Source organism: Dermacentor andersoni, chromosome 9, assembly GCF_023375885.2.
Source record: "Dermacentor andersoni chromosome 9, qqDerAnde1_hic_scaffold, whole genome shotgun sequence".
NCBI lineage: Eukaryota > Metazoa > Arthropoda > Arachnida > Ixodida > Ixodidae > Dermacentor > Dermacentor andersoni.
The window spans coordinates 36194009-36206390 of NC_092822.1; the positions used below are offsets into that span (position 1 = coordinate 36194009).

The 12382-nt window shown below is 43.0% G+C and overlaps 1 protein-coding gene across 1 annotated transcript in view; it reads left to right on the plus strand.

Annotated features, from left to right (window-relative positions):
• LOC126527626 (laminin subunit alpha-1-like) overlaps positions 1–12382 on the plus strand; it is a 123796-nt gene that overhangs the window by 44531 nt on the left and 66883 nt on the right. Inside the window, exons 15-23 of the mRNA XM_050175438.3 lie at positions 513–727; positions 1555–1666; positions 2220–2333; positions 4136–4362; positions 5010–5218; positions 7636–7742; positions 8277–8460; positions 9095–9201; positions 9986–10169. Of these exons, the coding sequence (XP_050031395.1) occupies positions 513–727; positions 1555–1666; positions 2220–2333; positions 4136–4362; positions 5010–5218; positions 7636–7742; positions 8277–8460; positions 9095–9201; positions 9986–10169 (1459 nt within the window). The remainder of the gene's footprint in view (positions 1–512; positions 728–1554; positions 1667–2219; positions 2334–4135; positions 4363–5009; positions 5219–7635; positions 7743–8276; positions 8461–9094; positions 9202–9985; positions 10170–12382) is intronic.

Consider the following 12382-nt stretch of genomic DNA (forward strand, 5'->3'; position numbering starts at 1 on the left):
TCATTCACTCACAAATCATTCACAGATAAACACACATATAACAGGATGAGACGGTGCAAAACCTACTGCACAACCCACAAAATGTAACAGTGTGCATTCTCGTTAACGTTTACGTTACCCCTTAACGGTACACCTATCATTCTTCTTTCCATAGCTTAACGTTAAGGGATAAGAAAAGAGCAGATTGGGTGAGGGAACAAACGCGAGGTAATGACATCTTAGTTGAAATCAAGAAAAAGAAATGGCCATGGGCAGGACATGTAATGAGGAGGGAAGATAACCGATGGTCATTAAGGGTTACGGACTGGATTCCAAGGGAAGGGAAGCATAGCAGGGGGCGGCAGAAAGTTAGGTGGGCGGATGAGATTAAGAAGTTTGCAGGGACGACATGGCCACAATTAGTTCATGACCGGGGTAGCTGGAGAAGTATGGGAGAGGCCTTTGCCCTGCAGTGGGCGTAACTAGGCTGATGATGATGATGATGATGATGATGTGCATTCTCGTGCTTGCAGGGTGATGGGAAGCGGCTTGGCTACAACTGGAGCCTGCGACCAAGCCCGGACAATGTGACCATTGCCATTCCGCTTCGTGAGCACGGCTGGCACTTGCTGGACGAAAATGGCCGCCCTCTGAGACCGGTGTCGCGTGAGGAGTTTACGCTCGTGATGAATGACGTGGAGAGGCTGCTCCTGAGGGCCAAATACCACTCTGACCAGATTGAAGGAGCGTGAGTGCTTTGCGCCATTTTTATGTCGCCATCTGTGTTTCTTGAGAATCTGGGTCGTTGAGCAGGGCAGCATGCCGTGCTCTTTTGCCATGAAGCTACGCCAACTGATGCGGTTTTGCCACTTTCATTTTGTTAACCCTTTAACTCCCAAAATCTTTCTAGAATAGCTGCAAATATATTTCCCAACTTTTTCTCTTACTTCCCCAATAGTTTGCATGTAACATGCTCATTGAAAAAAATATTAAATATATGCTCGATTTCTTGTAGTCAGTGGAGACATTTCATAAGAAACTGTATTTCGAGAATGACAGTTTTTCTTGCTATACATGAAAGCCCTGAGTAATAATTCTCTTGAAGCATGACAGCAAAACAAATATGAACTACAAAATAACATGCACTAATGCCCAAACTCGGCAGTAAGCGGTGAGATAGGTGCGCGTGACTTGTTCACAGCGATTGAAGCAATGGAACCTGTGGCTGGGTCGAGTAGAGCTCATTCTTCGTGATGTTAGTATAAATTCGTAGGGTGAGTGCAGCTCAGGTTTGGGAATTTTAGGGGTTAAACATATCGACAATACACAGTATGCTTTCACCACCATCGCCATCGTGAACACAAGTGTCCACCTGATGTCTACGCACTGTGCTAACATGTATAGCAGGTTCGTCACGCATTGCACATCTGAATGTCTCTTCCTTTAAGAACTGAAACAGTCACCATTGATAGCTTCATTTTTACTTTTTGATGCATGCAATGTATTCACACTGTGCCCTGTGGCATTACCATGGCGATGACCTCAGCTGTTGATGCTTATTTTCAACCCATGCAGCATGCATCATGTGGAGCTTCCTGTGGCATCCAAGACGTCAGGAACTCTGACTAAGATGACGTCTGTTGAGATGTGCCAGTGCCCAGTTGGCTATGCGGGCCTCTCCTGCGAGGTAAGCATTCTGTGTCTGAATAATTTTTGCATGGCACGAAGAAGTGTTAACATCTCGGAAATAGCAGGAAAGAGAGAAGCTTTTAATTTGTTTATTGCTTCTTCTGACTTATTTATTTAATTTATGTGCTATTTATGTGTGCTATCTATGTGTGATTGAGGACCACATAGTCTTCAATCTGTTGTATCCATGATAGATAAGGCATGAGGGGCTTAACGCAGCATTCATACTGTGCACTTACTTTCACATTCTTGTTTTTCGTGCGCACCAATTCAGTAGAACGTCACACATTATTTTTGGCTGGTGAAAGATTTTGACAAACTAGACAGTGCATGCAAGGAGACAGCTTAAGAACTCCGAATAAACATGCGCAGCTGGAAATTTGACTGTTTGCAAATACTATCAATTGATATCCTGTTCTTAGCTGAAAACTAACCTGTTCTGACAGATTTAGGTTAATGCCGCTAAATTTGCAGAATGAAAAACATATGCAGAACGGTGTAAAAATAGCGAGATAACATGTGAATTGACTTGTTTGTTGTGTTGATTCCAGCTCTGTGCCCCTGGCTACCGTCGAGTCAACAACACCGTGTTAGGCGGGCGCTGTGAAAAATGCGACTGCAACAACCACGCCGACTCATGCGATCCGTACACTGGCAAATGTGATGTAAGCCACCCGCAGTTTCTCCATCTCTTTTATTTATCTACTTATTTAAAAATGTCCTTACAGGCCTTGTATGAGGCATTGGGTAAGGGGGGCGTTACAGTTGTATTAAAAGAGTATATAGGGCATGTAGAGGTAGGTATGTAGGGGGTTCTCGCTGTTGCATACTTTTGTAACTGCTGTAGCGTGTTGACGACACTGCACAACAAGCAACATGCAAGTTGATGGAGGGGAACAGATTTTGTGGCCTGACCTAAGACCAAGGCATGGCCTTAATTAGCACTATGAATAAACAAGGTGACGGTATAAGTAAGATGTAGGATGCAAAAGGTAATAATGCGTAACACTTACTTTGCTGACCACGCCATTGAAATTGTAGAATGTGCATGAGAATGGGTAGATAGTTGTATGGCACATTGCATATTATGGCTCGTGATGCTGTGATCGGTAACTACATAGTTTGGCTTGGTTTCAAGTAGCTGCATGGTCGAGTGTAGAGGCTTGTGTTCGGCTCAACACTGTACACAACATGCTCATAGATTCAACAGGCATGCTCGATTATCGCTTAGACCCCCAACTGCAAAGCTATAGTTTGCTTTCTATCAGTGTTTTTGAAGACAGGAATGAACTAGAGAAGGGAACCAAGCTTGGGCAAGGCAGTACTTGTGTCGTACAATTAAAACACAAGAAAGAAAAATTTATCATGAGTCATGTAACTGGCCAGCAAAATATAATGTGAAAGGAGCAACTTACAAAAACAAGTGGTAAATTAGATTCCATCTTGCATCTCAATTTTCCTTGTATATAGGGGGAATACACCCACCTTCTCCAACCAATGAAATCTTTGTGTGTTATCTTGTTTTTCTTTGCTTTATTCTTTGCATATCACTACAGAACCTGCAACGCCTTTGCATCCCCTCCTGCCTTATGTAATGCCCATGGGCTCTTAATTAAGGTTAATTAATTATTAAGTGAAAGTAAAACTGTGAATAAAGAAAATGAAGTCTGAAAGTATATATATTTTTCTTTAACTTCATTGCTTCAGCGATTAAAATTGTGCCTTGCTCAGCAAGCTCAGGCACAGGAGTCACGTGGCTGAAAATAAGGCTGCCCTGCTGTAAAAACTCCAAGGGGAATGGGTATATTGCAAAGCTGTGCATGCTTATTTCATTTGTGCATCACAGTTTGTCTATTGAAATATTGTGTATTCATGCAAAGCCCACTCTAATTTAATCAAAAAAGAGCAGTAATTTTCTAACTGCAGTGAAGTTTTTGCTGCACGACACTGCACATCTTTGCCCTGCAATAAAAGTTTTGCTGGTGCTATGCAGGGAACGACCCTCCCCCCCCCCCCCCCCCTCCCCCATCCTCGCCCAAGAAACTGGCATCCAAGTTTAACTGCAGATAGCCAGCAACTACGTATCTTTGGGAATTCGTTAGCTGACATGACAGAGCTCTTTCTTAGCCATTGTAGTAAGTGGCTATGACATCCTGCTTTCGAGTGGGTTGTGGGTTCAATTCCCAGTAGCGTAAGCTGCATTTTGATGAGGATATAATGCAAAAACGGTCGTGTGCAAAATTAATCTAGGGTCTTCGACTATGGTGCTTCTGACAGCCTGAGTGTTGCTTTTAGGACATTAAACCCAATGATTGAATGAATGAATGAATGAATGAATGAATGAATGAATGAATGAATGAATGATGTAGTTTTCTTTCTTCCATTTTTAGTTTTGATATCTATATCCAGGCTTGAATGATAATGAGAAGCTGCACATTTCTGGTGCAACTTTATTCTGTTATTGCAGGAATGTCTGCACAACACAACAGGCCCCAACTGCAACGAGTGCTTGCCGGGCTTCTATGGCAACGCTCTCCTCGGTTTTCCCGATGACTGCAAGCCGTGCAGCTGCCCTCCGGGGGCCAGTCTGGACGACTTGCCCTCCGAGTGTCGAACAGTCGTGACCCCGGCCGGGGAGAGTGACTACATTTGCCTGGAATGCCCACCAAACCACGCTGGCAATAAATGCGAGAGGTTTGGCTTGCTTACCACCATTCAGCGCAGTATATCTGACTGATGGGCTTTGGCGCAAAAACTGAAAGCACAACACACACTCATAACATTCACTCAAATGACCGCTGCACTTGTTGTTAGCCTGACGTTGAAATGACGAGAGAAACCTGAAGTAAACTGTCAGATACTGTGTGCCAGTAGACCATGAAATTTACACTCTTTGACCTCTGCTTCTATGCCGTGTGAATCTTCTATGCTGTGTGAAGCATTAACAAATCCTTCCACGAATTCCTCTTGGCTTACTGAAAAATCAGCATAAGAGTATTTCCAGAACAGTTAATTTTCTTACTGAAGTACAGCTTTTTGCTGCTGACAGGGAAGTGTCAGAAGATCTGTTTTAAAACTGCTGCAAACTTTACCATATTCGTAGCACTTTTGAGCAGTTGTTCATGAACATTCAATCTTCATAAACAGTGGTGCACTCTTTGGCCAGAACTGGCCCTTGTGATATTAAAACCCATGAATCGTCATTACAGTGGCATCCAGAAAACTCTCATTGAATATGTCTTTAACTGAAAAGGAAAGTAATTAGAAAGGCTAGATCATATAAATTCTTATAAATATAAAGTACATCCAATGCAACGTTAGCGTTCTGGTACCGTGTACAGGTGTGCGGATGGCTTTTATGGAAATCCTGCTATTCCTGGGGAGCCATGTCGCCCGTGTCGGTGCGGTCCCAATGCCGACACATCAGTTCCTGGCTACTGTGACCACCGTACTGGCCGCTGCTTGCGTTGCCGTGGAAACACAGGCGGCTGGAACTGTCTTGAATGCCTGGATGGCTATTTTGGAAACCCGGCCACTGGAGACTGCCGACGTGAGTGCTCTGCGCTCTTTTGATGAATCCTTTAATTTAAAGAAAGCCCCATTAGCTGAGAACTGCATTAAGAGAGTTTACAACATCAACAAGTTTGTCTGTGTTATGATTTCAGAGTTGCCATTCCGAAATAGGATTGATTCGAGAATCATTCAGGTCTTTAGGAGCCCAGAATGGAATGGAAGTGGGATTGGAGCATCGATGGTATAGGAATGGAATTGTGCTTATTTTATGCAAAATTGAATAGGAAAAGAATTGTATTATTTCCGCGATTGTTCTCTTGCACCATGAAAGCATGACGAAAAGACATGGGCATTCAGACATGTTGGGGCATTCGAGCCGTGCTGTCTAGAACAGAAAAATGCCATTTACCAAAGCTGTTACGTTATGCCAACTTGTTGGAATTGAAAGGAATGGAATTATTATAATATACTTCGTTCTATGAAATCAAGTTGGAATGGAATCGACAGTCCCACTCCACACACCTGCGCTGCATTAGCGACCTGGTGAAAAGCATTTTCCTTATTTACAGTGAAGCTTTTTTAAACAGTACCTGAAGGGACCAGAGAAATAGGTTCCCATTATCAGGATTTCCATTTACTGAGAGTCTGAGCTTGAGGGTACACAAGATGCTTCTTTTGTAAGGGGCAGATACTTCATTGCCAACAGCAGATATAATAGGTATTGGAGATGTGATTACAAAGCTGCTTTGTACAATGTTTCTTCTTGCATGCAGCCGCTGACTAGAGCTAGTTGCACAGTACATAATCACAAGAAGAAAAAAAAAAAGTCATTTATTAAGAGAATTGCCATCTTAGTGAAGCAACCACTCTCAAAGCCATCAATAACTTTGTAATTAATCTCCAGCATGAGCACACTGCGTGCACGTTTCTCTACCGCCATTGGAAATGCTAAGTAAACTCGCAGCTCACTGACATTGCTAACACAAAGAAATCACAGCCAGCCAGTACTATAATAGAGTCATGCTGACAGTAGCACCAACAAAAGCCCGTCAGACGAGAACATGCAAAAGTGGCGAGAAAATCAGATAAGGAAAGGTGCAAACAGGGATGAGCATCGTGATGCTGCTGTGACTGGCTACTCAGTTTCGTCTCTGTAATACTTTGAGTTTCGTTCATCCGTGGTTCAAAGAGAAATGTGGTTCTGTTTAACAAATTCTTTTTCTTAGACGGCCCTAATGCAAAAGCAACCAACTGTAAGGCTGTTGTTCCATTTGAGCGGCAAAGCCATTTCAGCAGTTTCCATTTACCGAGATTCTACAGCATTTATTTATTTCAATTCCTTCCAGGCCCAACAGCATTGCATAAATGAGTGGTTTATAGTAACTAATAAAAAACATCTGCAGTAATAATGTACTGCACGGTTGCTTTGAAGCTTGCATTGTCTGGAATGGTGGTGATGGAAGCAGTAAGGCGGTTCCAATCCAGACTTGTTCTGGAAATAAAGGAAGCCAAGTACAACTTTGTTTGACAAGGTGGCTCACCAATCCTTAGTCTGTGATTAAAATGGGATGACACCCGCAGTGGTTGCTCAGTGGCTATGGTGTTAGGCTGCTGAGCACGAGGTCGTGGGATCAAATCCCGGCCACGGCGGCCGCATTTCGATGGGGGCAAAATGCGAAAACACCCGTGTACTTAGATTTAGGTGCACGTTAAAGAACCCCAGGTGGTCGAAATTTCCGGAGTCCTCCACTACGGCGTGCCTCATAATCAGAAAGTGGTTTTGGCATGTAAAACCCCATAATTAAAAAAAAAAAAATGGGATGACACATACTGCACCGCAATGTAAACTAATGATGAACAGGCTTCCTTGTGATGTACTGTCGATGACCTCTTTTAGCAAGGGCTAAGTTTTTTCATATATATTTTCTATATTTGTGTACCACTTAGCCATCTTGCAAAATTCAGTGTCCGAAAATTGTTCCGAAAATGTGCGATTTGAATGACGTCACGAAAAATTTAGCTTGCAAAAACCAAGTTAATTAACAGCAAGCATTCTTTGAGTCTTAAAGATAACTCTTGCACCTAATGCAATAGGAATGTCAAGTCATTTTTTTCTTACTGGTGAGCCTTCCTCATGCTGCATTTTAGGTATACGTGGTGGAAAGCAGGGCAAGTAGTGAGCCTCCTTTGATACGTATACAATCGAACCTCGTTATACTGAAGTCATATTCAACACGAAAATGCTTTCACTATATCTCATATTTGTCACAAGCCATGGCAAATGTATATTTGTTACATACTTGTATAAGCGAGCAACATATTTACCTCGTAAATACCATTTGCTGTATCCATGTTTATTTTACTGAGGTTTGCTTCTAATAATTATTCCATGGACTGCTTCACTTGTCGTAACTTATAGTTACAGCTAACCTCAACATTTCTCCGTCATTCCAGCATGTGACTGCAGCCTGACAGGGTCTGTAAGCCAGGTGTGCAATAAGACAACCGGCCAGTGTCCTTGCAAGGCCAGCTTCTCGGGGCGCACGTGTGACAGATGTCAGGTGAGAAAAAAAAAATTTTTTTTTATATCGGGGGGTACCAAAAGCTAATTTTTTTTTTTTTTATTAACAGCCACATAGCCAACAGACGGTGAAGTCAGTGAAAGCATAGGGGAAATTAACTGTGGCATTTAATTGAAAAGTAGAATGAACAATGAAAAGGAAAATAAAGGAAGAAGAAAAGACAACTTGTCACCAGTGGGAACCTCCATGATGTCTGCAACGCTTTATCAATTGAGCTATGGTGGCATTTGTCTCCCACTCATTTTCTTAGGCATTTGTATATGTGCAGTAAACTTTGTCGTTGTAGTGTTGGCCATTTCCACTCATGGAAATGGTGGCAGATGAACATCCTTTCAACTACCGGCAACCTTAGAGCTGACAACTGGCTAATAAACCCAAAATTTCCCTGCTATGGTCGCTGGTTGCTAGTTCTTATCTTTTTTTCGTTGCCGCTGCACCTTATACATCAAAGTTGAAAACTGCTTCAAGCCTACATCCTTTACCTCAGGCACACTTTCTTCTCTTTACTCTCAGGACGGCTTCGGTGGTGCGGAGCGGGGCTGCACTCCGTGCCGTTGCAACCTCCAGGGCTCCGTCTCCGAGCGCTGCGACCCCATCACAGGCAACTGCATCTGTCGGCCTGGAGTGTTCGGCACCCTCTGCGACTCCTGCCTCGAAGGACATTACGGTTTCTCTCTGCACCTGGATGGCTGCAAATGTGAGCTTTTTGGAAGATCACTGATCCGTCGACTGTGCGATGTACTCACAACCTAGAGAGAGAGGGAAGCACGCAAACACCGGGAGGTTAGGTAGACCTTGTCCAGTTTGCTAGCCTTCACATGGAAAGGGGGATGGGTGAGTTAAATAGAGAGAGAGAGAGAGAGAGAGAGAGAGAGAGAGAGAGAGAGAGAGAGAGAGAGAAGATATGAGTCTATATCAGTCAAGCACACTCTGCAAGGTGCAGCGCATCTATGCTCGGGCACTCAGGTCTGTCACCTTCATGTACTGCAGATGAGGTTGTGCACTGGTGAGCTGTGAGTCAAAGCGCCTAAAACATTTGCAGGCCGATTGTCTAGTCTACTCGAGGCACACTGTGGAGCCTGGCATGGATAAGTGTTGAGTATTGATTGCCCTAGCTGCTTAAGATGTCAGATGATTGTCAGATGATTGTCAGATGTCAGATGTCAGATGATTGTGCGGCTCATTGAGAAGTTGATTTTTGTCGTCAATAAGAGCACTGAGTTGACATTCTTTTACAACAGAATGAATGATCTTGGATTTTCTGCCCTGTATGACATGCTGAAACGAAAGCAGGAATCATGACGAGCTTACATGTCTTGTGTCTCTTACAGGGTGTGGCTGTGACCCTCATGGATCCCTGAGCCCCGAATGTGACGAAAATACCGGGCAGTGTCCCTGCAAACCCAACGTTGTCGGCCGCACTTGTGATCGCTGCAAGGTATGCACATCTGTTCTGGGTGGTTTTGCCGCTTTTTTATTCCATTTGTTTGAACAACCGAAATGCAGTGCTACTCACAGCATATGCAGGGCTAGATCTGTTTGTAATCAGATCGTGGATATGACATGTAAAACCTCATAATTTTAATTTAATTGCGCTTCTTTTTTAAATAGGCAAGGACAGAATCTGTAAGTGCTAGAACCTTACTCGTGTTATCCATATGTTCGTTAGCATCCTGAATAGTTACTACTTACTGCATTTTAATGCATAATGTATTATTGCTATAGATGTTGTTCCTGTCTTTCTAGAAGAAAGTAAAATTTTGGGCATCTTTTGTTTGTGCTATAAACACAGACAGTGTGATAATAAAACAGTGTAAATGGCGTGATAATCGATTGCTGAATGTATGCGAAGTGTCCCGTGGTGGATAACATGTAAAAGAAGAGGAGAGGGAGGCGCTGCAAGGTAGTTTGGCCTCCGTAGTGAAAATCCCTGCGCATTCTTACGGTTACAGAATAAGTGCCAAGGGAAGGGAAGCACAGTTGAGGACGGCAGAGATTTAAGCGGTGTAATCAAATGATGAAATTCGCAGTCATAAGATGGGTCAGCTGGCGCAATACAAAGGTATTTGCCAGTTGGAGATCACTGGGAGAGGTGTTAGTGCTTTCAGTGGACATAAAAATAGGCTGATTATGATAACGGTGGTGATGACAAAACTGTCTCTCTCCGAGCTCGAACTCTAATGTGCAAAATGCATTGCCTCTGTGGCTCTTTGTGTCTACAGCCTGGATACTGGAACTTGGCATCGCCTGGCGGGTGCGAGCCCTGTCACTGCAATACGACCGGCTCTGTGAGCACGCAGTGCGATGACAGGACGGGCCAGTGTCCGTGCAAGCCCGGAGTTGGAGGAATAGCCTGCGACGTCTGCTTGCCGGGATACTTCCGATTCTCTCGCCACGGCTGCAGAGGTTAGCCTACTCTCTCCAGGATTATTTTGTGGTTGTGAAGTAACTGACACGTGTAATTAGAAGGAAGCCTTTAGCTCGGGGCCAACTGTGCTTTCCCTATTCAAGTACATGGGAAACGCAGAAGTTCCCATTACACAACTACTCGACCAATTTGAATGAAATTTTGTTGCATTTAAGAGAGTAAGCAGAACTCTGCTGAATTCAACAAGCATAATTGTGATTTAGGATCTATATTTTTTTTACAGAAATTGCCATAACTCTGCATAGTTACAAAAAATTGCAGTACGAAGTTTATGAATCCATAACTTTGTATCAAAAGCTCATATCGCAGCTCTGTAAACTTCATCTATTAGAGCGCTGGAGTGGACTAATTTGATGTAAGAGTCTACAGCCTCCATGAAGCTGTTGCAGTGTTTACGAGGGTTCTGCAAAAGTCTTACCCTCAAATTGATGGCTTACTTCAAAGCAGTATATAGCAGAAAAATGCTGAACTGGGCTGGTTGGGGCATGTTTAGAAGGTAATCTAACAGCGCGAAAGACAGGACGTAGTGAGGGTGACGGACACAGAGCTGTGTCCTGTCAACTTTGCTGCATCCTATATTTTGTGCTCCTCATTTTCCATATTAAACAAGCAGGGTACAATACGCCAATTTTGCCTGCTTTAGGTATTCTAACCGGGGCATTTTATAAATATGACATCATTTTTTGTTGGAGAGTAGCAGAATGTAAACAGGATGGTTCCAATTTTATTCAGTCCTTCCATTTTCGACAATTTTTGCAAAAAGAAATGCTAACAGCCTAAACGATAAATCAGTGATTCCTACAGTAGTTAGATTATAGCCTTGTTCTTTGAAATGCAAATAATGTTATGAAATTCAGTGCAGTGGATGTTGAGCAAAACGGTTTCTCCATTCCCATGTATTTGGATAGGAGCTCCTGAGATAAGCTTCCTAAACAAGAAACCTCATCCCCCTCCAAAAAATCTACTGAAGGTGACCATTTATTCGCACCTGCAATGGTTTTTGACTCGACAAGGATGATGACAACCTCATCGCGAGGTTTCCTTGAATTTAAACTGGGCCTTCTTTTGTTCTATAGTTCATACCTTTGCTTTCTTGTCACCCTGATGCCTTGGCATTGATTGTTTATGTTACAATGCACAAGTGGACACAATTGGAGCTGAAAGAACCTTTAACAGTTATTTTAAAAACACACATAGCCCATTCCTTCTATTGTGTTCTTCGTGGAGCTTTCACACCATTTACTCATTTCTATGTTCTTCCTTGTTTCTTTACAACTATGATCAGAGAGTCTGGCGACGTTACCTAGACGCTAACTGGCATACTAACTGGGTACTTATTGGCTGTGGTGCTTAAAAAAAAATGTACTGAAAAAAGGTGGGAAAAGTCGTGTGATTAGTGGCCACATGAAAATAGTGTGCGCCTTGAGTGTAAATAATCCCACCATCATACCAACTCAAACTGCCTTGCGGAACCAACATCAAGTTGTGCTGCAGTGGCCAAACAAGGGAATCTTCAGCTTGGAGCCCAAGTTTAAACAAGAAATCTTTGTTTTTTTCAGTACCCCATGTAGAGGGTACTAAACACTCATACCTCAGTTACTGAATAGTGGTGCACCTCAGAAAGTATTCATTCTGAAAATAAACTAGAGTTTCTTTGGATCAATGCAACAATGAGGTAAGATTGATTCATGCTGGTGGCCAATGCTTGCTTGAGCACATCCCTGACAACTATACTCCGTTTCATATATCAGGTGCAACACCGTGGAAGCTACGCACGTAGTGCGGCTTCCAAATTTTATCACTCCGTGCGTTCCGTCCATGCTTCGCTATAGGCCCCAGCGGCATTTGCTCGCACGAGCAAGCACACGAGGCTGCCATGATGGGATGCAAATAAAAAACAACGAAAAGCAAATTGATGTAAAACAACCTGTTAGCAGCCAAATAATCGCACGGTTTGTCTGCTTCTAAGGGTAAATTCTTATTTTCATTCAGAACTGACTTTATATAAAGAACATTTTCACAAAAAGCGGTTAAAATACACTGAGCTATTTCTACGTGCGAATGCAGTCACTGCAAAAAGTATCTCTAGCCTCCACAGTGTTGCACCTGATGTATGAAACGGAGTATAGTTACAATATACACCACTTTACCCTTGCTAATGTTTTGGCTCCAAGCTAAGGATTCTCTTGTT